Source organism: Moschus berezovskii, chromosome 21, assembly GCF_049115385.1.
Source record: "Moschus berezovskii isolate FMDL1 chromosome 21, NW_MosBer_1.0, whole genome shotgun sequence".
In the NCBI taxonomy this organism is placed as follows: Eukaryota; Metazoa; Chordata; class Mammalia; order Artiodactyla; family Moschidae; genus Moschus; species Moschus berezovskii.
In genome coordinates this window covers 52,883,180-52,910,253 of record NC_142480.1, presented here as the reverse complement: position 1 = coordinate 52,910,253, position 27,074 = coordinate 52,883,180, and the positions used below count along the sequence as shown (strand labels likewise).

The 27,074-nt window shown below is 41.2% G+C and overlaps 1 protein-coding gene across 2 annotated transcripts in view; it reads left to right on the top strand.

The window, feature by feature from the left end:
• AGBL1 (AGBL carboxypeptidase 1) overlaps window positions 1–27,074 on the top strand; it is a 943,700-nt gene that overhangs the window by 200,613 nt on the left and 716,013 nt on the right. For both annotated transcript variants that reach the window (XM_088829673.1, XM_055417758.2), the window contains exons 16-17: window positions 3,749–3,893; window positions 21,902–22,055. In XM_088829673.1, the coding sequence (XP_088685799.1) occupies window positions 3,749–3,893; window positions 21,902–22,055 (299 nt within the window). The remainder of the gene's footprint in view (window positions 1–3,748; window positions 3,894–21,901; window positions 22,056–27,074) is intronic.

The window sequence follows — 27,074 nt, the reverse complement described above, 5'->3', positions numbered from 1 at the left end:
GGGATCGAACTTACATCTCCTGCATCAGCAGGCAGTTTCTTTGCCACTGAGCCACCTGGTTAGCCCTACTTACACAGTAGGAAACCTAAAAAGAAACAAGACTCATGAAAGATGAGACCACCCTCACTCACCCTGGGGGCATCTTATTAATCTTGAGTAAAGATGCAGGCTCTGGTTCTACTCCTTCTAGGTGAAAAACTTGGGGATTACAAGGCACTGGTTTGGTTTTAGTCGCTAAGACGTGTCTGACTCTTGCGACCCCAAAGGAGCCTGCCAGGCTCCTTTGTCCATGGGATTCTCCAGGCAAGAATACTGGAGTAACTTGCCATTTCCTTTTCCAGGGGATCTTCCTGATCCAGGAATTAAACCTGGGTCTCTTGCATTGCAGACAGATGATTTGCTGACTGAACTATGAGGGAAGCCCACCGCACTTGTTGTGTTTTTACCTGCCTTTGAAAGAGAGCAGGACACTATGGTCCTTGTACCCCGTGTTCTTAGCCTGCATTTTGTTTGTAGAAGATCTTTAGCCAAAGAACAAATTTAATTAGAGACGTGAGATCATGTCGAAACGAAGGAAAACAGACAAAGGAGAACAAATAATGATAAGGTAGTCCTTAAGCATAGTCAGTGACACTTAGTTCCTTCTCAAGGGCTGTAGATAATATTCTGAGCCATATCCTGTGACTTGTCTTATAGATACTGAAACTCCCACCAGGTGACATAAGTTAGCTACATGATGACCAGACTCTGGCCATGACATAAGCTGCCACAATTCCAAGAACTGGCCTCAAAGGCATGGAAACAAACTGATCCTGGAACTGAGGATTAGCTGTACCTAAAACAATCAAGATGATGCTGGTCAGGCCACTGATGACTGTCAGTTGTGTTGTGTGTGTGTTGTATCTGCATGAAGCCCCCTTCCTTTGTCTATAAAAGCCCTCGCCCCTGGATTGTCAGGAGTGAGGGGGCACTGGCCTTTGGACAGGAGTCCACCCTCCCCCCAGTTGTTGGCTTCTAAACATCTAAATAAAGCAAACTTTCCTTTCCACCACCTTGGCCTCTTTAGTGGCTTTTGAATGGCGAGTAGCTAGACCCCTCTTTTGGTAATGCCTTTACCTTCACGAGTATGTATGTGTAGTAGGTGTGTGCTTTCACACTCGTGCATAAAACTCTCTTCCACATTTTGATTAGTTGTCAAAATGTTGACCATTTGACCAAAATGATGACTGGCTCATTTCACTTCGAAGAGAGGTGTAATTGCTAGTGTAAACTGAATGAGTGTTTGTGGTAGAGCCTTTACGAGTGAAGTCAGAGAGAATAAAAGGTAGAGCATATGTGGTCTGCATGCTTTCTGAGTTACCATCTGCTTCTTTACATACTTGCTAATAATCAAAACCTTAGCTCTGGAGAAGCTATAGAACTTTAGGGAAATCTGGAGAGGGTAGACCCAATTAGGTATCAAGGACCAGAGAGCACCATGGATGAAGATGCCTTTTTGAAGTTTCTAATCCTGTAGTCACAAAGGCTGTGGCTCCTGTTAGTAGGAAGCTGAGAAGCTGGGCGGGATCATCATTTGACACCTACATCATTGGGAATTTCTTTCTTTCACTAGAATGATCAGGGACCCAGAGTGCCATGTTGGCAGAAGCTGAGGCAAGAGAAATGTAGGTCATAGTCCATGGAACCGTGAATTTCTCTTCCTCCCATTCTTAGTTTTATGAATCCAGTAAGTCTCCTATATATGAAACTTCAAGTTTTGAACTCTCAAGGATGTGAACGTGTATCACTGAATTGCTTTTTCAAAAGGGAGGTAGAATTGAATCCAGCCAGGAACCAGAACCTGTGCCATCTGTGTGAGTGATGGCACATCAGGTGTAAGTGAAATCGCAGCTTGCCCTCTGTCTCCTGTTGCTGATGACCCTTCAGCTCTACCATCTTCCACCTCCTCTCCCTCCTCCATCACTAACTCTTCTTGCCTATTCACTTGATCCTAGCCCCTGCATGCCAGCTGTTGTACTATACTACTGTACTGTACTTTTATAAGTCCTGTATTATAAGATGAAAAATGTTTTCTTAATTTTTTTGTGTTTTTTATGTATTATTTGTGTGAAAAGAATTATAGACCTTTTACAGTATAGTCCTATATAACTGATTGTGTTAGCTGGATACCTAGACCAGCTTTGTTGGAGTTAAGAACAAATTTGACTTACGAACACACTCTCAGAACAGAACTCGTCTGTATGTAGAGGACTTCTTGTGTTGAAAACCCACCAAACCACTAGAAACAAGAGAGTAGATTTTCTGTTTCTTCCTTTCTCGATGGCTTGATTGTTTTGGCTTTGTCGGGAGGTGTCATGAAAGTGGTAAAAAAGGCAGAAGAGAGTAGTCTGTATTTTTTATACTTGCAAGATCACACAGAATAATTACCTGCTATTTCTTCCCTCTCCCCACCCTTCCCCTCAGTGAAACCCCCAAACACAATGGACAAGAAAGCCAACGTTGTTAATGTTCAAAGGTGGAATTACATCTTTTTGTGTCTGGGTGTATTTTGCATTGTAATGCAGCCTTGTTGATAGCATTTCTCAGGAAAGCCTGCCAGACTGTCTCAGCATCAAGAGGCAAAAGGGGAGTGTAACTGGCAGTGTGTGGGGAAAATATTGCTGGGAATGTACTTCTGGGTGCAATTTACTTTGATACTGTTCTCTGAAGTATCAAAATTGGGTCTTCATCTTTGACAAAGGAAAGCATATATTCTCAGGCTGTAAGAAGCTGAACCATGCTGGGGGTAACAATGTATGCCTTTGGGAGAAAGTATTGTTGTGGAAAGAACAGAGGCTGTGCAGGCAGATCCGGGTCCAAGGCACTCACTAGCTTTTTGATCTTCGTTGTTGTTCAGTCACTAAGTCATGTCCGACTCTTTGCAAACCCATGAACAGCAGCACATCAGGCTTTCCTCTGTTTCACTATCTCCCTGAGTTTACTCAGACTCACGTCCATTGAGTCAGTGATGCTATCTAAACCATCTCATCCTCTTCCACCCCCTTCTTTTGCCTTCAATCTTTCCCACCATCAGAGTCTTTTCTAATGAGTTGGCTTTTTGCATCAGGTGGTCAAAGGATTGGAGCTTCAGCTTCAGCGTCAATCCTTCCAATGGATATTCAGGGTTGATTTCCTTTGGGAAATTGGGAATAGGATTGACTGGTTTGATCTCCTTGCTGTCCAAGGGACTCTCAAGAGTCTTCTCCAGCACCACAATTTGAAAGCATCATTTCTTCGGTGCTCAGCCTTCATTATGGTTCTACTCTCACATCTGTACATGACTACTGGAAAAACCATAGCTTTGGCTATATGGACCTTTATTGGCAAAGTTCAGTTCAGTCCAGTTCAGTCACTCAGTCATGTCCAACTCTTTGCGACCCCATGAATCACAGCATGCCAGGCCTCCCTGTCCATCACCAACTCCCAGAGTTCACTCAAACCCATGTCCATCGAGTTGGTGATGCCATCCAGCCATCTCATTCTCTGTTGTCCCCTTCTCCTCCTGCCCCCAATCCCTCCCAGCATCAGAGTCTTTTCCAGTGAGTCAAGGTCTCTGCTTTTTGATATACTGTCTAGGTTTGTCAAAGCTTTTTTTCCAAGAAGCAAGTGTCTTTTAATTTCATGGCTGCAGTGATTTTGGGTCTATGGTATCTAAATGACAATTCTTCCCACCTTTCACTCATTCTCCTCTCTCTCCCTTCTCTTCTAGAAATCATTATCGCCAGAGAACAGCCGTGATGGGGGCAGCTTCTGGGAAGTGCTGTTACACGCTTACTTTTGCCGTCACCTTCCCGCATGCCAAAGATGTCTGCTATCTGGCTTACCACTATCCCTACACCTACAGTGCCCTCCTGGTAAGTTCCTCTGTCAGCCCTACCCAGGTTGGACTGAAGGGGCCCTTTGAGGCTTTCCTGGAAGCCTTCAGGAAACCCTGACATCCTGCTAGGGAACTTCAGGTGTCCAAGGGAGCCAGGGTTTGTTGTTTCTGACTCGGGGGCTTTATATCTGTCCTGTTTCCTTTCTTGGACAGAGTGCAGGGCTGAGGTCATGACCAGCGACATTCTAATGGCCCCAGTGGCACACTGTGTTCTTCATCTGTAGGTTGAGTGTGGATGCGAGGGGCAGGGGGCTTTATCTTTAAAAAGTCCTCAGTATACATTGTTGCAGGAGGACAAATGGCTGAAGATTAAAATTCATATTTTACCAAGGCCAAATCCAAAGCAAAGAAAAGTTTGAAAAATTTCTCAGCTAAACAAATTTGATCATGGGTGTAGTATATCCTCCTGTGATTTTTTTCGATTTGTCATATTTTGAGGCAGCAAAAATGATATTCTACTTTTGTTTCATGCTTACAAGAAGTAAAAAGTTCATAAATAGAACTTTAAAAAGTACTCCCAGTCTAAATAAAATTAACTAAAATTTCATGGCAATTCTGAAAGGTTATTTCCTTTTATTTTAGAAATGCAAGTACACTAAATAAATATAGGAAGGTTGGAATCATGATTTAATAAATATCTAATAGTTTACCCTAAAATAAATAATAAAAAGCCCTCAAGTTAAGCAAGAAGAATGAGATTGGAGTGAGATTATTAAACTGAAATGGGGTAACACCATGCAGGTCAGCTGAGATGCCAGTTTAAAGAACATGGATGCATTGAGAGGAGTGAAGCAGAGATTGAGGGGGTGAAGCTTGGAAAAATGCCCTGAGGTCACCTTGCAGCCACTTTACCATTTCCAGTGGTTTCCTCGGCCATGGACTAGAAGGATCCAAGGTGGACAAAAAGGGTAGAAGAATAAAACGTTGAATCACTGCAAATAAGGGTCACGATCTTTTTATAGGAGTATAGTGTCAACCAGTCTAAACTTGAAGTCATCATTCAGATACCTTATCAGGCCTTGCATGGGGCTTGTTAGACCAATCTGTGCAAACAGCTTAAACCATGCAGTTTGTTGCCATTTGAAAAAGTTGGCAAACCATCCCTCTCCCCGAGCTATTTCATGGATATCCTGTGGATTCATGAACTAAAGTATCTAATAAAGTACTTCCATCCTCTGTGTTAATGCAAAATGTTATTAGCATATTTATAATAATATGTGTATATGCAAATATATATCACATAGCCTGAAGGATAAGCATTTTCATTGCAAGCCTGTGATAAGGATTTGGAAAAGATGATAACTGAGAACACCTTTTCCCTCTAAAGAAATATTCAAGTGTAAATGCAGTGTTTTTTTCTCCACTGAGAAGGCATACTTTAAACCACTCAGCTAACTGCTTCATAAAAGTACATCTACTCTTCTCTCCATATGCTGGCTTGCCTAAAGAGAGATTTTTTTTTATTGTTTCCCAGATTGTAAAAGATACACAACTAGTATTATTTGTGGATCACACTTAGAGATCTCAAGAACTTTAATCCAAGAAATGTGCATCACCAGCATTGCTGTAAAAAGGCATGTTTGTTTTCAAACATGCTTGTTGCCTCGAGGGCCTCAGAACAGGCAAGATTCATGATCTCCTTCAACAGCTGTTCTTACTATCTCATCTGTGAAACCCTGCATGTCGAAAAGTCTACTGGTGAAGTGGGTTCCTTTTTAAAGACAGGTTTGATTTTTCTGTCAGAGTAATGGTCCATGGGTCCAGGTCACTGTTCTTTTTTCTTTTCACTTGTTAGAATATCTTTGTCCTACAGACTTAGAGAATGGACTTGTGAACTCAGGGGAAAGGAGCGAGTCAAATGGTTTGAGAGAGTAGCGATGACATATATACACTACCATGTATAAAATAGGCAGCTAGCGAGAAGCTGCTGTATAGCACAGGGAGCTCGGCTTGGTGCTCTGTGATGACCTAGAGGGGCGGGATCAATTAGTGGGAGGGAGGCTCAAGAAGGAAGGGACATATGTGTATGTGTGTGTGTGTGTGTGTGTATATGTGTGTGTGTATGTGTGTGTTCAGTTCAGTCGCTCAGTCGTGTCCAGCTCTTTGTGACCCCATGGACTGCAGCACGCCAAGGCCTCCCTGTCCATCACCAACTCCCAGAGTTTACCCAAACTCATGTCCATTGAGTCAGTGATGCCATCCAACTGTCTCATCCTTTGTTGTCCCGTTCTCCTCCCACCTTCAATCTTGCCCAGCATCAGGCTCTTTTCAAATGAATCAGCTCTTCACATAAGGTGGCCAAAGTATTGGAGTTGCAGCTTCAACATCAGTCCTTCCAATGAATACTCAGGACTGATCTCCTTTAGGATGGATGGACTGGTTGGATCTCCTTGCAGTCCAAGGGACTCTCAAGAGTCTTCTCCAACACTGCAGTTCAAAAGCATCAATTCTTTGGTGCTCAGCTTTCTTCACAGTCCAACTCTCACATCCATACATGACCACTGGAAAAACCATAGCCTTTACTAGATGGACCTTTGTTGGCAAAGTAAGCGTCTTTTAATTTCATGGCTACAGTCACCATCTGCAGTGATTTTGGAGCCCCCCAAAATAATGTCAGCCACTGTTTCCACTGTTTCCCCATCTATTTGCCATGTAGTGATGGGACTGGATGCCATGATCTTAGTTTTCTGAATGTTGAGCTTTAAGCCAACTTTTCACTCTCCTCATATGTGTGTGTTGTGTGTGTGTATATATATATCTATATATAGAGAGAGATGATTGATTCACATTGTTGTACACAGAAAGTAACACAAAATAGTAAAGCAATTATAGTCCAATTAAGAAAAAAAGATTATCTTTGACTCTGTGGAGAAGCTCAATGGCAGCTAGTATAAAACTTTAGAATTCAAAAGGGTTTGGGAAATTGTGTAGCTCACATCTATCATTCATAAATGCAGAAACCAAAGCCTAGAAGTCCCACATTTAGCTAGTGGCCAGAGAACTAAGTATTGGCCTTTGAGGTCTATTCCTATCTGATGGAGACTCTGAGAGTCCTTCAACTGACCTTGGCTGCATCTGGCTTCTTAATTTGAATTTTAGATCTGAATCAGTTTGTATGCACTTAGCAAAGACTCATCAAAGCTTATTGGAATACAAATGGATCATGTTTGGGAAATAACACTGTTCTCAGCTGAACCACATCCATAGCACTCAGCATTACAGACAAAAATTGTGGGTCAATGACTTGAACTCAACCATCAGAGATTGCATAATCACACAACTTGATGACTGTGTGCACCTATAAAAGTGGGCTGCATTGTAGTAGCTGCTGTATGTCATAGCTTTTGTCTCTGGGAACACTTAATACTTTTGTCATACTGAAGCACAAAGTCTCAAGTTTACAGTCAACAATTATTAAGAGTTTAGGAGCCATTGAGGTCAAGTTGGGGATAATTTCATATTGATGGGGGACAAAAACTCAAGAAAGAAGATCTTGGAAGATGGTCTCATCTTCCATCAACTGATCTCTGTGAGAAGAGGAGAAAGGTCTTATTCATTGATGCTTATTGGCTTGTTACTTAGCCTATTGACTGGATCTCTTCCCATTAGGGAAGTTTGAGGAGAGTTAATGAGAAAAAGAGACAGAAAAAGGGATAGCTTTTCATTCCTTTTAAATGAGTAGAACAGAGTTAAAAAGACAGTTTGTTACTTGAAGTGAAAAACGTATATACTCGATTTTAGGTTTTACATTTCCAATGATGCATGGACTTTGTCCTCTTCAGGTTTAAGAGAGTAATTTACTCTGTGACTTCTTTTAAAAAGCTCTTTCTCCCATCATGGACAGAATGAGTTCATTCTGTAATGCTCACTAGTCATTTTTACTTCTGGACATGTCCTAAGGAGAAACAGTTTTCTTCCAACAGATTAGTGATAAATTAAATGTGGATGATACCCCAAGGGTGGAATTAGCTGTATTTTACTTGGGGGTTATGCTGATGGGTGAAAAATATATTTCTATGTGGACTTCACAATTGGTAAATCTCTTGTAATATGGATTGTGCTTAACAATTATAGACATTTTTAAAGCAGGGTACATGTATATTGAATGTTTTTCAACATGAACCTTAAAAATTTTACTATTCTCTTATAATGAGAGAATTAGTATTTATTGGGTTCTTTCAAACTGATGTCTTCCAGATGCTTGCCAGGAATTCTGTTGAATAATCATCCCAATTATAGTATTAAAATAATGCTAAAAGAAAGAAATACAATATTATTGCCATTATGAAACCAGCAAAAGACCTGTTTAATCATCCATCTCAAACTTTCTCAATAATTGCAATGATTGTTAATGTATTATTTGCAATACTTGTTAAAGTATTTGGTTCATGTTCTGGATTGCCCGTAGGTAGCCAGGAGTATTAGCATCCCAAGAGAGTTTCTGATGGACATTTTAGAGTAAGAAAGTGGAATCTCACTGAGAACGTGTAATGATATGAGTTGGCAAGAGAGGAAAAAAAAAAAGTGATCAGATATAGGATGGATGTGTTGGGAGAGCTTGTGGCTTTTAGAGAGTAGAGTAGGGTTGTTCACCAGACATATGTATTCCCTGTGCTACTAACCGTCAGCAGGGTAACCTGCTGAGGTCAAATGAAGTCTTTCATGGGAATTTTAAGGGAGTAGCTGATGAAGCTTAATTTTTAGAGGTAAAATGGAGGATAGTGTAGGAAATGAAGGGAAGGGACAGGGAGAGAGGAAGGGAGAAAGAAGGTGTTGAGAATTAGAATGCCATATTCACAACATCTAATAAAGAGCTCACATTTAAAATATGTCAAATGGGAAGCATTGACTTACATGAGGTAGATCAAAGATGCAGTGAACAAGTCATAAATCAGTGTTGTCATTTAATCAATCGACAGACACCTATCTTTGTTTGGGCCAAAAGAAAGGACAGGCATCAGTAAAGGGTCCTGATGTTGAGGAGTTGAACATGAAAGGCTGTTCTGAAGGAGCTCAGGTGTGCATGGGTGGTGAAGTCACTGACCACAGGGACCCCTGAATTCCAGGGTTTTGAGCACAATGGAGGAGCAAACTCTGGAGTCAGAGTGGCCTGGATTGGGGTCTAAGCTCTGTGTTTTCTTGCAGTGTAGTCATGGGCAAGATGTTTAGCTTTTCTCAGCCTCAGTTTTCTCACCTGTGAATTGGAACCATTGAAATGGTTCTTCTATGGGTTATCAAGATTACATGACTTGATACATGGCAAGTGTTAGCCAAGTGTCTACAACTAGTGAACAGTATTAGATAGTGACCTTAGAGCACTTATTCTCTTTTTTTTTTATGATGATGGGTGATCATTTTCTCTGCCTAACTGACTGAAAGATATCCATTCCGCAATATATAATAAAATTAAAATTATGTTGTAACAAAATCCCAGTAAAGGACCAAAAAGAAATAAATACAGAATCTACTGATAGTTTTCTTAGGGTCAGTCAGTCAGTTAGTTCAGTTGTTCAGTCATGTCTGACTCTCCGCAACCCCATGAATCACAGCACGCCAGGCCTCCCTGTCCAATTTTTTATTTACTCTCTTATCCAATCTGGAATAGGAAATGGCAACCCACTCCAGTATTCTTGCCTGGAAAATTCCATGGACAGAGGAGCCTAGTGGGCTAAGTCCATAGGGTTTCCAAAGAGCTGAACACAACTGAGCACAGCATAGCAGCAGCTCTTATCCAAATCATCAGCAATATAACTTTATCTATTTTTAACGGAAAAAGGATATTAAAATCACCTTTTCTTTATAATCAGCAAATCTGAGAATACACATCTAGAGACGAATCACTTCCATCAGTCTCAAAGTGAATCTGTTTCACTTAGGGAAAGTGGTATCGGCAGACTGGGGCAGTTTGAGAAAGCTCATTAGAACCGAGTTACAGCATGTTCTGTTGCTTTTTATCTAACTGAAAGGTGTCTTTTGTTCTTTTCTTGTGATGAGAAGGATTCGATTCTCTGATGAATGTATCTAAGTGACAACTGAGAGCTGGTCAGTACGCAAGTAAAATAGGCCATCTTTTTAGGGGTGAGCTTTATTCTGAATTAGGGGATGGGGGTACAGCTGTTTAGGGGCTAACAATGAGATATGAATGATTTCTGAGTGCATCGTTGTTCTTGCTTCACTAGTAGCCATCAGCAGGTTAGCCTGCTGAGGTTGAGTGAAGTCTTTTTTGGGAGTTTTAAGGGAGTAGCTGGTAAACCAAAGTGGGCAGAAGATGCCTGCTGAGAGGCAGCCATGAGGCTGCAGACTAAGTTATCAGCCTGATGTCTTTCCTGGGTAAGGAGGATTTTCTTTTAGGACGACAACCTCTCTGGAGGTTTCCATAATTGCCTTGAACTCCTTCCCACTTTCATGAAGAAGCCCACCCCTGTGGCTTCCATGGGGCTGCTATTACAGGTGTTTGTTGGCACATGCATTCAGAAGCCCTGCGTCTCTCATCAGAGATGCCAACAATAGTTAATTAAGCATGGCCTCACTGGACCTGAGATGGGAACATTTACCTTAGACTCATTTCCAGGAGAATGATACAAAGCCATTTTTTGAGAAAGGAAAACCAACAGCAGTTTATAATTGGTTTACTTCTGGAAGACTTCTGTGTGACTGGAGCTTGAATAATGCACTGAGCACAGAGGTGTTACATGTTCCATGGCAGGTGGAAGGATCAAAGGGACAGAGGGTTCACTGAGGGACACAGGGAGATGATTACATGAGCAATTACAGAAAATGGGCTTAAGCTAAAAAGTTGTTAGGCATTTGTTCAGTTGTAATATTAGTAATCATGAAAAATGTTACAGTGAAAAAATTATCAAAGAACTCATAGGAGAAGAAAACTTTTAAGCTTTGCTTCCTTCATTAAGGTGACAGTGTTTTAAAGGATAGTGTACATGAACACAAGATACTTTCTTTTTTTTTATCCTTTTTTCTCCTGTATCTAATTGTGTTTGATGACTTCTGTAGGCAAATCTGCTTCCAAACCTTCTTTCAGTATCTAATTTATAAAATCTAGATTTTATTTTGTTTCCCCAAGTTTGAGGGCAACAGAGGATGAGATGATTGGATGACATCATCGATTCAATGGACATGAGTTTGAGCAATATCCGGAAGATAGTGAAGGATGGGAAGCCTGGAGTGCTGCAGTCCATGGGTTCGCAAAGAGAAAGACATGACTGAGTGACTGAAAAACAACAACCCCAAGATTTGACAAGAAGAGCTATGGCCTATTTGTACTGAGTTGGCCAAAAGGTTCGTTCAGGTTCTGTAAGATCTTATGGAAAACCTGAAAGAAGTTTTTGGCCAGCCTAATAACTTTGTGATATCGCAGAAATGATAGCTAGTACTTGTTTGGAGAAGGGTCTCTATTTCTCCCCCATCACCCCCACATGTCAAGAATCCTTGTAGCCATAATAAATATGAAACAAATAGCTTTGATGGCAAGAAAAAGGCAACAGACAAAACAAAGCAAAAACCCTCATAGAAACAATTCAGCAGACAGTGTTTCCCAAAACGCATGCTACAACACTCCAGGGTCCCAAGATCTTTAGAGGAAAAGGGTTCAAGGGTCACATAAATTCTTGAAGCCCTATTGGCTAGTTTTTCTTCTAAAAGTTTGTAATGTGTATTTGCGTGTTAAAGAGTCTGAACAGTTCTGCAGTCATGAAAATGTTTTCATTTAGTTTAACTCACTGTGCCCAAAGATACTTTGGATCTTCCCCTCTCCACACCCCAGCGTTTAGTAACATCCTGCTGATTACATTTTGGAAAATGCTTCAGGAAAAGGTATAGATTTCCAAGTTTGGGGGCCTGGAATCTTGATGGTAGTTGTGAGGCAGAGTTCAACTCAGTTGAGATTTCAATAATAATACTGGGACAACTTTCACCCAGATATATTTGAAAGTGATTAAAATAATTTGTTTATGATCACAGACTATCACTAAATCCAGGGTGATGTTGACTCTTTAGTAAGGTGCTGAAATGTCCTTTTACCAGGGTGGCTGAGATGTGGCTGACGTTCTGATGGGTCATTTTTGTTCCTGTCTGTGGCTTTTCTCCTGGGATGGCAAATGGACCCTTCTTCGATCAGGGCTTTAATTACACTGATTTAATATTGACTTTCTTTTTAATATATGAATTTCTTCTTTAGGAGGATTTTTTTTATATTCCTGAAAGGGTTAGTTGCTCAGTTGTGTCTGACTCTTTGCAACCCTATGGACTGTAGCCCGCCAGGCTCCTCTGTCAAGAATACTGGAGTGGGTAGCTATTCCCTTCTCTGGGGGAGCTTCCCAACCCAAGGATAGAACCTGGGTCTCCTGCATTGCAGGCAGATTCTTTACTATCTGAACCATCAGGGAATTCCTTAATCATTTTATATTTGCTATTTTTAAAACGATTTTTACTTAAGTCTCATTTCATCTAATTGTTAGAAAATGTGGTTTGTATAATTTCTGCTTTTAAAAAAATTTAGTGAATTTTTTATAGTCTTGCATATGATTAATTTTATTACAGTTCCATGAACGTTTGAGAAAAAAGTAAAGGATGCTGTTTGTAAAGACAGTTTGACATATATCTATGAAAAACAATATTGTTCAAATACTCTATCATTTTTTTGCAATTGATATATTCAAGGCTGATGTATTGTTATAAAGTCTCCCACTCCTAGTACAGTATTTTTCCCTTCTGCCATTTTACCGTTGTACATTTCAGTTCTGCATTATTTGATTTTTGAGATTTATGAGTCTTATATGTTCCTTGTGAATCATGCCCTTTATCAAAATAAGATTTTAAAATCCCATTTAATGCACTTTTCTTGAATATGACTTTGTCATATATTACCGTTGCCAGGCCCACTTTAATTTATGTTTGCTTATCCATTTAGTTTCCATATTTCTCTTTTAAGATATTTTAGTTGAGTCAAATAGAATAAAAGATAATTTAGGAATGTTTATCATACACATCATGGGTCTTTTTTTCCCTTCTCTTTTAAAGTTCCTTTTGTATACAATAGGCAGTGGGATTTTGAAAAGCTAATCTGCAAGTTTCTGTCATTTAATAATGCTGTTTAGCCTATTTATACTTAAAACAATTTTTGGTGTTGGGTCTGTCATTTTGGTTTTGTACTTTCCATGCTTCATTTCTTTTCTTTCTTTCTCTCTCTCCGCCTTGGCCCCTGTCCATCCCTCCTCCCTCCCTCTTCCTTTCTTCTTTCCTTTTTTTCCTCCCCCCGCCCCTCCTTTCTTTTCCTCATTTCTTCCTTTCTCTCTGTTTTATGCAACATGAAGTGACCATATTTTCTTTGATTTTTTTTCCATTATAGTGTTCATAATTCTACTAGTGTTTTCCTTTCAGTTCTTAAAAAAATAAAAAATCCATGTATCCATGAATAATAACAGCTGAAATTGTTTCCTGTATGGCAGACACTTCTCACACACAGTAAATGACTAAATTATAGCAACCACTGAATGACATAGGTAATGCCACTTTATATACACTTTACAGAGAAAACTGAGTCACAAAGAGGTTAAGAATAGAATTTACACGGTTATTCTAGATCCACAACCAAATTTAGAACCCAGGCTGTTTGACTCAGAGCTTGCATGGTTAGTCATCTTGCTATATTGCCTTTCCATTTTTAAGAATTAAATAATAATACCATGTCCATGTAAGTTGAAAAGTGAACATTTTGTTTTACTTTATACTTCACTTACACATTTCTTTTTAATCTCATTTTAGAACCAGATGATGAGATTAACATTTGATGATATGTTTTCTCCCTAAAGAACTATTTTTTTATGTTTGCATTATGTAGTAACTGTGTTTTCCAGTAATCATCTAAACGAACCTGTTTAACTGGACTGTCCTTTTATATCATTCTTTAGTTTGAATTTAGGCAGCTGAAATTTGTCTTTAAGTTGTTTTAAGGATGAGGTGATATGTTTTCTGAGCTCTTGCATAGCTGAGCATACATGAGAAGAAATTTGTGAGTAAAAACTTGGCTGGTTATACGTTTGCTATGCATTGTACTTTCAAGCACTAAGCAGCCCTCCATTTCCTCTGACATTTAGCATGGCAGAAGGAATTGTGACCCAAGAATAACTTTTTGCATATATATATATGTATATATATATTTTTACATGAATAGGTTTATCTCTACACACACACACACACACACACACACGCACACTTACTTTTAAAAATAACTTTAATTGTATGATGAAACCCCCATTCTGCTCAACAAGGAGCAGTGATGTTGGGTTTAGATTGGTGATCGAACATATAAGTCTAGGCTTTACCTGGAACCAAATGAACGCATCCTTGAGAAAGGCAAGCAATAGCACATCATGTGTGGAAGGGCCTCTGTGAAAGTCTGGACTCTCAGGCACGGCTTTCTTGGCCTGAGTCAGTCTTTGCCAGGGAGGTGTGTGGTCATGAAAGATGAAGCTGAGCTCAGCTTAGAAGAGCCATCAGTTCTGGGTTTTCTTCGGCTTTCATCCTTAGCTATTTACATAGGGCCTTTGTAACTAGTGTGCACAGTGTGTGTGTGTTTTACACAATGAGCCAGCCTCCTTGTCTCCTCAGGGGTGTGAGACTACCTCCCAATCCCCACTGCAGCTGTTTCACAACGTCACCTGGCGTTCATCATCACTTGACAAACAATAGGGAGAATGAAGTACAAAGGTTTGGTCAGCTTATGGGCCTTAGGTGAATTCTCCTTTTGAACCTGAGGTAGCCACGGTCCTTATAATTCCTTTTCTTAGTGTTGTGTCAAATGCTGGCTCTCAGAAATACCACCTGTTTCTAAGACAGACCGAAGATATTGCTTACCTTGGTGTGGTAGACAGAATAATGCCCCCAGCCCAAGATGTTCATTTTCTAATCCCTGAAGCCTTTAAGGATGCTGCTTTATGTGATACAGAGGACTTTGTAGATGTGATTAAGTTAAACCTCTTGAGATGGGGAGATTATGTCAGACAATTAGATTGGGTCCAATGTAATCACAAGGGTCCTTGACCATGAACCGCTGAGACAGAAGAGTCTGAGTCCGAGGAGATTTGACCATGGAAACCAAGGTAGGAATGATGTGATTGCTCCCTTTGAATGTAAGAGGAGGACGCCATGGGAAAAAGAATGTAGCTGCCCTCCAGAAGCTAGAAAAGGCAAGGAAGTTAATTTCTAGAACTTCCACAAGGAGTGCAGTCCTGCCAACACCTTGATTTTTGCACAGTAAAACCCATTTTGGGCTTTTGACCTCCAGAACTGTAATACAATAAATTTGTGTTGTCTCCAACCAGTAATTTGTGGTAATTTGTTACAGAAGGAAACTAACATATTTGATAAAGGAGAATGTGACAAGAGTCTCGATAGTGTCTCAAAGGAGGAAGGGCAAACCTGAGGTATTTATTAAGATTTGAAAGTTTTGTTAAGTTCTGGTATTTTAATGTAGGGCTTGATTAACATTGGGTAAAGATCATGATAAAATGGTTTAAGACTGGTGGACACTGTAAGGCAACACTCTTGAGGAGAGGGGTTGTCAAGGCTTAGTTGCAGTATGCTGGATCTTCACCGTGTCACGCATCATCTTTTGTTGTAGCTCATGGATTCTCTAGTCATGGCCCACAGGCTTAGTTGCTCTGCAGCATGTAGGATCTTAGTTCCCAAACCAGGGAGAGGACCTGTGTCCCCTGCATTGCCAGGCAGATTCTTAACCACTGGACCACCAGGGAAGACCCCAGTTGATATTTTCTACTGAAGAGTTGTTGAGATGTTCCTGAAAAATTATCAATTTATGAAAAGTAAATTTATTTGTAATTTCTATTTTCCCAGGCAAGTATTTCCCAGGGCAGTAAACTTGTATTGATGCAGACAGAAAGTAATAAATTCATATTAATCCAGGCAGTTTTCTGAATGTTGAGCTTCAAGCCAACCTTTTCACTCTCCTCTTTCACTTTCATCAAGAGGCTTTTGAGTTCCTCTTCACTTTCTGCCATAAGGGTAGTGTCATCTGCATATCTGAGGTTATTGATATTTCTCCCAGCAATCTTGATTCCAGCCTGTGCTTCTTCCAGCCCAGCGTTCCTCATGATGTACTCTGCATATAAGTTAAATAAGCAAGGTGACAATATACAACCTTGACGTACACCTTTTCCTATTTGGAACCAGTCTGTTGTTCCATGTCCAGTTCTAACTGTTGCTTCCTGACCTGCATACAGGTTTCTCAAGAGGCGGATCAGGTGGTCTGGGATTCCCATCTCTTTCAGAATGTTCCACAGTTTATTGTGATCCACACAGTCAAAGGCTTTGGCATAGTCAATGAAGCAGAAATAGATGTTTTTCTGAAACTCTCTTGCTTTCTCCATGATCCAGCGGATGTTCATGGAAAATAGATGGAAAAACAGTGGAAACAGTATCAGACTTTATTTTTTTGGGCTCCAAAATCACTGCAGATGCTGATTGCAGCCATGAAATTAAAAGACGCTTGCTCCTTGGAAGGAAAGTTATGACCAACCTTGATAGTATATTAAAGAGCAGAGACATTACTTTGCCAACCAAGGTCCGTCTAGTCAAGGCAATGGTTTTTCCCGTGGTCATGTATGGATGTGAGAGTTGGACTGTGAAGAAAGCTGATCACCGAAGAATTGATGCTTTTGAACTGTGATGTTGGAGAAGACTCTTGAGAGTCCCTTAGACTGCAAGGAGATCCAACCAGTCCATTCTAAAGGAGATCAATCCTGGATGTTCATTGGAGGGACTGATGCTAAAGCTGAAACTGCAATACTTTGGCCACCTCATGCGACGAGTTGATTCACTGGAAAAGACTCTGATGCTGGGAAAAGTTGGGGGCGGAAGGAGAAGGGGATGACGGAGAATGAGATGGCTGGATGGCATCACCGACTCTGTGGACATGAGTTTGAGTGTACTCCGGGAGTTGGTGATGGACAGGGAGGCCTGGCGTGCTGTGATTCATGGGGTCGCGGAGAGTCGGACACGACTGAGCGACTGAACTGAACTGAATCCAGGCAGTAGGCTGTGTGGAGGCAGATGATTTGGGATTCCAGTTGCAAGGAGGATGCGACTCAGGGTCAAATTTTCAGGTATCCCTGAAGCTGTAGGAAAGGTTACAGAATCCCTGGTCATCTTTTCTTTCCTTGGGACTTTTTCTTTTTCCTTGTAAGTCTGACATTTATTCAATAGAGTACAAGTGGAATTTAGTCCATTCCCAGATGCTAGGATTTCTACTTTGTTTAGAAAATTCTTTATCTTACTGCCCAGTGTATTGGTTTTGTATTGCTACCATAACAAATTATCACAAATTTTGGAGCTTAAACAATTAAAAAAAGTCTTACATCTCTTATGGTGATAAGTTCAATATGGGTAAGAAAATCACTGGGCAAAAATCAACCTGAAAAGATATATGCATCCTGATGTTCATTGCAGCATTGTTTATAATAGCAAAGACATGGAAGCAATCTAAATGGCAATCAACAGAGGAACAGATAAAGAATATTTGATACATATATACAATGGAATATTACTCAGCCATTAAAAAGAATAAATAATGCCATTAGCAGCAACATGGATGGACCTAGAGACTGTTATACTGAGAGAAGTCAGAGAAGGACAAACATCATATGACATCACTTATATGTGGAATCTAAAAAGAAATGATACAAGTGAACTTAGAAAACAGAAACAAACTCATAGACTTAGAGAACGAACTTATGGTTGCCAGTGAGAAGGGATAATTAGGGTGTTTGGGATGGACACGTATACACTGCTGTATTTAAAATGGATAACCAACAAGGACCTACTGTCTGATCAGTGTTATGTGCCAACCTGGATGGGAGGGGAGTTTGGGGGAGAATGGATACATGTATGTGTATGGCTGAGTCTCTTTGCTGTTCAAGCCTTTGCTGAAACTATCACAACATTGTTAATTGGCTATACTCCAATGCAAAATAAAAAGCTTTTTTTTAAAAAAAACATTCAGTTCAGTTCAGTCACTCAGTCGTGTTCGACTCTTTGTGACCCCATGAACCGCAGCATGCCACGCCTCCCAGTCCATCACCAACTGCCGAAGTCTACCCAAACCCATATCCATTGAGTCGGTGATGCCATTCAACCATCTCATCCTCTGTCATCCCCTTCTTCTCCTGCCCCAAATCTTTCCTAGCATCAGGGCCTTTTCAAATGAGTCAGCTCTTCGCATCAGGTGGCCAAAATATTGGAGCTGCAGCTTCAACATCAGTCCTTCCAATGAACACCCAGGACTGATCTCCTTTAGAATGGACTGGTTGGATCTCCTTGCAGTCCAAGGGACTCTCAAGAGTCTTCTCCAACACCACAGTTCAAAAACATCAATTCTTCGGCACTCAACTTTCTTTATAGTCCAGGTCTCACATCCATACATGATTACTGGAAAAACCATAGCCTTAACTAGACAGAACTTTGTTGGCAAAGTAATGTCTCTGTTTTTTACTATGCTGTCTAGGTTGGTCATAACTTTCCTTCCAAGACACAAGCGTCTTTTAATTTCATGGCTGCAATCACCATCTGCAGTGATTTTGGAGCCCCCCAAAATAAAGTCAGCCACAGTTTCCCCATCTATTTGCCATGAAGTGATGGGACTAGATGCCATGATCTTAGTTTTCTGAATGTTGAGCTTCAAGCCAACTTTTTCACTCTCCTCTTTCACTTTCATCAAGAGGTTCTTTAGTTCTTCTTCACTTTCTGCCATAAAGGTGGTGTCATCAGCATATTTCTGCTGGCAATCTTGATTCTAGCTTGTGCTTCCTTCAGCCCAGCGTTTCTCATGATGTACTCTGCATATAATTTAAATAAGCAGGGTGACAATATACAGCCTTGATGTACTCCTTTTTCTATTTGGAACCAGTCTGTTGTTCCCTGTCTAGTTCTAACTGTTGTTTTCTGACATGCATACAGGTTTCTCAAGAGGCAGTTCAGGTGGTCTGGTATTCCCATCTTTCAGAATGTTCCACAGTTTATTGTGATCCACACAGTCAAAGGCTTTGGCGTAGTTGATAAAGCAGAAATAGATGATTTTCTGGAATTCTCTTGCTTTTTTGATGATCCAGTGAATTTCGATCAATTCACCTGGAATGGGTGAATTTAACTCAGATGACCATTATATCTACTACTATGGGCAGGAATCCCTTAGAAGAAATGGAGTAGCCATCATAGTCAACAAAAGAGTCCAAAATGCAGTACTTGGATGCAATCTCAAAAACGACAGAATGATCTCTATTTGTTTCCAAGGCAAACCATTCAATATCACAGTAATTCAAGCCTATGCCCCAACCAGTAATGCTGAAGAAGCTGAAGTTGAATGGTTCTATGAAGACCTACAAGACCTTCTAGAACTAACACCCCAAAAAGATGTCCTTTCATTATAGGGGACTGGAATGCAAAAGTAGGAAGTCAAGAAACACCTGGAGTAACAGGCAAATTTGGCCTTGGAGTATGGAATGAAGCATGGCAAAGGCTAATAGAGTTTTGCCAGGAGAACACACTGGTCATAGCAAACACCCTCTTCCAACAACACAAGGGAAAACTCTATATATGGTCATCACCAGATGATCAACACCAAAATCAGGTTGATTATATTCTTTTCATCCAAAGATGGAGAAGCTCTATACAGTCAGCAAAAACAAGACCACGAGCTGACTGTGGCTCAGATCATGAACTCATTATTGCCAAATTCAGACTTAAATTGAATAAAGTGGGGAAAACCACTAGACCATTCAGGTATGACCTAAATCAAATCCCTTATGATTATACGTGTAAGTGAGAAATAGATTTAAGGGACTAGACCTGATAGAGTGCCTGATGAACTATGAACGGAGGTTCGTGACATTGTACAGGAGACAGGGAGCAAGACTATTCCCATGGAAGAGAAATGCAAAAAAACAGCATGGCTGTCTGAGGAGGCCTTACAAATAGCTGTGAAAAGAAGAGAAGTGAAAGCAAAAGGAGAAAAGGAAAGATATACACATTTGAATGCAGAGTTCCAAAGAATAGCAAGGAGAGATAAGAAAGCCTTCCTCAGTGATCAATGCAAAGAAATAGAGGAAAACAACAGAATGGAAAAGACTAGAGATCTCTTCAAGAAAATTAGAGATACCAAGGGAACATTTCATGCAAAGATGGGCTCCATAAAGGACAGAAATGGTAGGAACCTAACAGAAGCAGAAGATATTCTGAAGAGGTGGCAAGAATACTCAGAAGAACTGTACAAAAAAGATCTTCATGACCCAGATAATCATGATGGTGTGATCACTCACCTAGAGCCAGACATCTTGGAATGTGAAGTCAAGTGGGCCTTAGGAAGCATCACTATGAACAAAGCTAGTGGAGGTGATGGAATTCCAGTTGAGCTATTTCAAATCCTAAAAGATGATGCTGTGAAAGTGCTGCACTCAATATGTCAACAAATTTGTAAAATTCAGCAGTGGCCACAGGACTGGAAAAGGTCAGTTTTCAGAATGCTTTAACTACCACACAATTGCACTCATCTCACACGCTAGTAAAGTCATGCTCAAATTCTCCAAGCCAGGCTTCAGCAATACGGGAACCATGAACTTCCAGATGTTCAAGCTGGATTTAGAAAAGCCAGAGGAACCAGAGATTAAAAAAAAAAAAAATCAATGTATTGGGTTTGTATTCCTTCTGGAGGATAGTGGAGGAGAATCCATTTCCTTCCTTTTGTTGGCTTTTAGAAAACACCATATTCCTCAGCTTTTGACCTCTTTCCTCCATCTTCAAAGCCAGCATGCAAGTCTGAATTCTTTGAATGTGTTTCTGGTCCTCTGTGGCTGGTGAAAGTTCTCTGCTTTTAAGTGTTTGTGATTTATACATTAATAGTTTGGCCCCAACTGGTTAATGCAGGATCATCTCCTCATCTCAAATAGACTAAATCTTAAATGGATCTGGAAAGTCCCTTTTGCCATGTAAGGTAGCACATTGTCAGGGTCTGACCTTTGGGGCATGGACATCCTTTGTTGTTTAGTCGCTAAGTTGTGTCTGACTCTTCATGACCCTATGGTCTATAGCCTGCCAGGCTCCTCTGTCCATGGGGTTTCCCAGGAAAGAATACTGGAGTGGGTTGCCATTTCTTTCTCTAGGGAATTTTCACAACCTAGAGATTGAACCCACATCTCCTGCATTGGCAGGTGGATTCTTTACCACTGAGACAGCAGGGAAGCCCAAAGGTAGGGAAAATCATTTGTTACCAATTAGTTTTCTTCACTTAACATTTTCCCTGGATTGGTTGCTTTCTATTTCCCTTCCATATGCTCCCAGCCCTCCTTGTATTGCTTAAATCGAGTCATGTGCACCACTGAAGCTCTGTCTCATGCTCCCAAGCGTCTTGCATGTACTCTGTCTCTGCGATAACAGCGTTCTTTGCATGTCAGTGTCATGGGGAGGGTACTGTATGCCCCTCTTTTGCTGTCAGTGCAGCTTGAAATCAGATACTCTATTGTGCAGACACAGGCAGGAATGATATGTCCTGTTCAGCCTCACTAAACTTCTTCCAGGGAGCAGGAACAGTCCTGCTTCTAAGTGACTTGATGTCCTGTGTCAGGCAGATCTGTTTGTTTTAGTTGCTAAGTCCTGTCCAACTTTTCTGTGACCCCATGGACCATAGCCTGCCAGGCTCCTCTGTCCATGGGATTTCCCAGCCTGGAATACTGAAGTGGGTTGCCATTGCCTTCTCCAAGGGATTTTCCCAACCCAGAGACTGAACCTACATCTCCTGCATTGGCAGGCAGATTCTTTACCACTGAGCCTGTTGGACAGATTAGGTTAACAAGAATACTTCTAAACTAACAGGAGTTAGAGGAATATAAGCATTGTTGCTGCTTTCATCTATTGTTATTATCAAAAATCTTAAAATACAGTTTTCTTTCATTTATGCCCCAGACTCACCTTGACATTCTGGAAAAAAGTGTGAACCGCAAGCAGGTCTACTTCCGACAGGAGGTTCTCTGCCAGACGCTAGGAGGGAATTCCTGTCCATTGGTGACTGTCACGGCCATGCCGGAGTCTAACAGTGCTGACCACCTGGAGCAGTTCCGTGAGTAAACACTTACCTTCTTTGAAGATTTGGTGGTGACGGCGGTCAGGGAGGTCCTCTTAGTCTTGGAAGCCCTCTGTCCCTTTGAGGTCAGAAATTCCACAAAGGGTTGGGTACTGGTCTTCCTTTGTAGAAATACACCCCAACTCTTCTTACTTTCTTTTGTTGGTCAGTTGCTGAGTCGTGTCCAGCTGTTTGTGACCCCTTGGACTGCAGCAGGCCAGGTTTCCCTGTCCTTCACTATCCGTCAGAGTTTGCTCAAACTCTTATCCACTGAATCTGAGACACCATCCAACCATCTCATCCTCTGTCATCCCCTTTCCTCCTGCCCTCAATCTTTCTCAGCATCAGGGTCTTTTCCAATGAGTCAGCTCTTCACATCAGGTGGCCAAAGTATTGAAGCTTAAATATCAGTGTTGCTCTGTTATCATGGGGAGAAAAAAATTAATTGCATATTGTCAGAGAGATGAAATGACTTGTTGAAATTGAGAGCAGTTTAAAAGTGACAGTCAGTTCTCCTAAAACAGAACTGGAACTGGAAAATGAATCAACATTTTCTGACCTCTAATCCAGGGACTTTTCTCACCATGATCATTGCTGTTATACTACCCTCATGGTCAGTCACAGTTTGGAAATAAACGAAGTTGAGTCTTGGAGAGCTGGCTGAATAAGTCCCTGAAGGACCTGGATACAGTTTGGATCTGAAGAACTAAAAGCGTGGAGGCGGCTCTAGCCAGGAGTTGTAAAACCAAAGCAAAACACACAGGCACACACAGAGATGCCCATGCACAGACACACAGCACCCATCTCATGTTAGAATCCTGAGCACGAATGCGATTTTCTTTGTAACCCAGCAGCTTTTAAAGTTGGCTCCTGGCATAGTTTTCAACCTCAGACAAAGGCAAGGAAAACCAGGCAGAATGAGGCATGCTTTGCAGGATGGAAAAGTTTGGGAATGAAGGAAAAGACTGGGGAAGAGAAGTCCAGCTAATTCATCCCCTAAAGAGGCAGCCTCACCTGAGGAAGTGCTACTGCATTCAGGTGAATCTTTGGTGGATAGGAAATGTAATTTCTTACACCCCATCAGCATCTGACAATGAATGCTTAACTGTCTGGCTAATCAACAACCCATTATCCCATCTGAATTAATAAGGCTATAACACGCTTTAATGAATAATAAGGGATTTTCCAAAAGTTCTCTGATGTGGTTCATGCATTTAAGAGCAGTTTCTCTAACAGTTACCACCTTCTTCCCCTGCAGATGAGCAGTTCATGGAAGTTAGAGACAGTAATCCTTTCAGGCAACCTTCAGAGAGCAATTATTTAGTTAAGAAAGTGGATCTATGTATGTCTGCACTTTGCAGGCCCAGTTTCTAAATAGGAGCTGAGCGGTACCTAATGTGTAATTATAACATAGAGTTGCCTCTGCTCTTGCATCTTTATTTACACTGACAATGGTACTTTCATTGATATTATAACCACAGAGATCATTCTCCCTTTAAGGAAAGGAATTGAAACACAGTGCTTGCTTGCTCAGTCGCTGCAATTATGTCCGACTCTTTGAGACCCTGTGGACTAGAGTCTATCAGGCTTTTCTGTCTATGGAATTCTCCAGGCAAGAATACTGGAGTGGGTTGCTGTTTCCTCCTCCAGGGGATCTTCCTGACCCAGGGATCAAACCTGTGTCTCTTATGTCTCCTGCACTGGCAGGCAGGTTCTTTACCACTTATGTCACTGACACACAGTAACAGCCCCAAAATAACTTGATACTTCCAAATAGTTCAGTTAAAAACAAAGAGAAAATATTTCTTATCACATGTTCGTATGAATCAATGGAGGCTCATTTCTGCTTGGGATCTCAGGTTGGTAATAATACATGTATACTGTTGTTGGGGGGTGGGGATGGCTGGAAGCAGGACCTTGGTCCTTGTCTTCTTTAAAGAAATAATTCAACAGAGAAAGATATTGTGTTTATTAAAATCAAAGTACACGTGGAGGAAATGACAACCCACTCCAGTATCTTTTTTTTTATAATTATTAAATTTTTTTTGGCTGCAAAGAATATAATCAATCTGATTTCGGTGTTGACCATCTGGTGATGTCCACGTGTAGAGTCTTATCTTGTGTTGTTGGAAGAGGGTGTTTGCTATGACCAGTGCGTTCTCTTGACAAAACTCTATTAGCCTTTGCCCTGCTTCATTCCGTGCTACAAGGCCAAATTTGCCTGTTGTTTTACAGAAGTTTGTTGTTTTCTGTCAAACCTCAATGTGAATCAGCCGTAGATGTACATATATTCCCCCTCCCTTTTGAAACTCCCTCCCATTTCCCTCCCTAGCCCACTCCTCTAGGTTGATACAGAGCCTCTAGGTTGATACAGGTTGTTTGAGTTTCCTGAGCCATACAGCAAATTCCCATTGGCTATCTATATTACATATGGTAATGTAAGTTTCCATGTTACTCTCTCCATACATCTCACCCTCTCCTCCCCTCTCCCCACGTCCATCAGTCTATTCTCTATGTCTCTATTCTCACAATTTCTCCATTGTGCCCTGTAAATAAACTCTTCAGTACCATTTTTCTAGATTCCATATATGTGTGTTAGAATATGATATTTATTTGTCTTTCTGACTCACTTCACTCTATGTAATAGGTTCTAGGTTCATCCGCCTCATCAGAACTGACTCAAATGCATTCCTTTTTATGGCTCAGTAATATTCCATTGTGTATATATGTACCACAACCTCTTTATCCATTCATCTGTCGATGGACATCTAGGTTGCCTCCATGTTCTAGTTTTTGTGAATAGTGCTGCAGTGAACAATGGGGTACATGTGTCTTTTTCAATTTTGGTTTCCTCAGGGTATATGCCTAGGAGTGGGATTGCTGGGTCATATGGTAGTTTTATTTCTAGTTTTTTTAAGGAATCTCCATACCATCTCCCATAGTAGCTATATCAATTTACATTCCCACCAACAGTGCAAGAGCGTTCCCTTTTCTCCATACCCTCTACAGCTTTTATTGTTTGCAGACTTTTTGATGATGGCCATTCTGACAGTGTGAGGTGATATCTCACTGTGGTTTTGATTTGCATTTCTCTAATAATGAGTGACGTTGAACATCTTTTCATGTGCTTTTGTACATCAAAACTATAAGCAAGGTGAAAAGACAACCTTCAGAATGGGAGAAAATAATAGCAAATGAAATAACTGACAAAGGATTAATTTCCAAAATATACAAGCACTCCAATATTCTTGCCTGGGAAGCCCCATGGACAGAAGAGCTTGGTGGGCTACAGTTCATGGGGTCACAAAGAGTTGGACACAGTTGAGTGATCAAGTACATAGCACGCTTGGAAGAGCACCTGGGTGAATTCACAGCATGAATTGCTCCCAATAAGAATGGTTTAGTTTGCTTATATGGGGGCAGTCTTCTGTGTTTGTCTCTAGCCAGTAATCTTGCTTGGGCCCATCTTTGGCCTGAATCAGGGTCCTTCCTGGTGGCACGCGCATCTCTCAACCAAGATGGATTCCAGTGTGAAGGTTTCTGGGGGGCTTGGCAGGACATATGAAAAAACTACGGTCACTTTGTCTTTCACCCAATCAGGGCCGATGCTCCTGTTGCTATTTTGTCTCAAAGTGTCCACAGGAGACTGGATGCAGCTGCTCAGCCTGGTGTCCAACTGTCTCCTACACCACTCTCATGTATCTTTATAGTTTTCTCTCTGAAACGTGTGCTAACGTGTCAGCTGTTGTTCATCTCGAGATGGGCAGGAGTTCAGAGGACCCAGAAATGAATGATGTTCATCTTCTTTTGGGCATCATTGACTTGGAAGTGACAATCACTGAGCTGAGTCCTAAGGAGCAAAGACCCATGGGGTCTGTCTTTACAGGTGTGTCAAGTGGGCATTTGCAAAGATCCCATGCTTAGAAGGGCCTCAGACTTTGTTTAATGCTCTTCAGTCACCAACTTGGAAATCCTAAGAAGAAAGTTCTGAAAGGCGCTTTGCCTTTTCTCTAAGTTTATTTGAATTTATTTATTTGGCCGTGTTGGGTCTTCGCTGCATTTTGTTGTGGAGCTTGTGCTCAGTGGTTGTGGCATGTGGGCTTAGTTGTCCCATGAGATGTGGGATTTCAGTTCCCTGACCAGGGACTGAACCCACGTCCCTGGCGTTGGAATGAAGATTCTTAATGACTGGACCAGCAGGGGAGTCCCTGTATTTTCATCATGCAATGGACCCTCATGTTGAGCAGCTGGTCCTGGGCCTAATCTAAGTTCATGTAGCTGAAAAATGAAAAGGCTAGTGCACAAATGGGGTAAGTGGGGCTCAGGGAAGTTAAATATCACAGTCAGTGGTGGTGCCTGATTTCCGATTTTCTTTTTCTGACTCCCGGGTGCATATGCACAATAAATGCGCTAACACGGTCTTCAGAACCGGTGTTCAACGTCACCGTTCAGGCTCCACTCTGATCCAGAACTTCCTCTTTCCCCTCTTCTCTGTCCTCACACTATTGGAAGCTAGTTTAGTTGTTAAAGCAACTCACACTACAATGACCGCAGGTAAATGCATTATCCTCTTCCTGCTCACAGTGAATGTTATTTTCCTCTCCTCACCCAATGTAAACATTGTCATGGCGGACGTTTCAGGCACTGTGGCAGGAAGGAAAGAAGGAAGGAAGATTCCGAACCTTCCAGACCCTTCAGATCCCAGCACAGAGCTGAGATTGCATGACCTGGGCCTCAGTGCTGGAAACATAGCCCCTGATGGGTTGCAGAAACAACAATTTGTTTAGCAGCTTTCAATGTATACATGAGCATAGGTCTTCACTGTAAAAGAGCAGAATATGAACATCACCTACCCTCCAAAACACAATACCATGCCTGTAAATCAGAAATAAAACAGTTTCCTTTGAACTGCAGTGTGTCCCACTGTTTTAGGACAAGAAAATAGCCAATGAGCCAGTACTCTAGACTCTTCCTGCCTCCAGGCTTCAATTGTCTTATCTACTTCCTCCCTCCCTG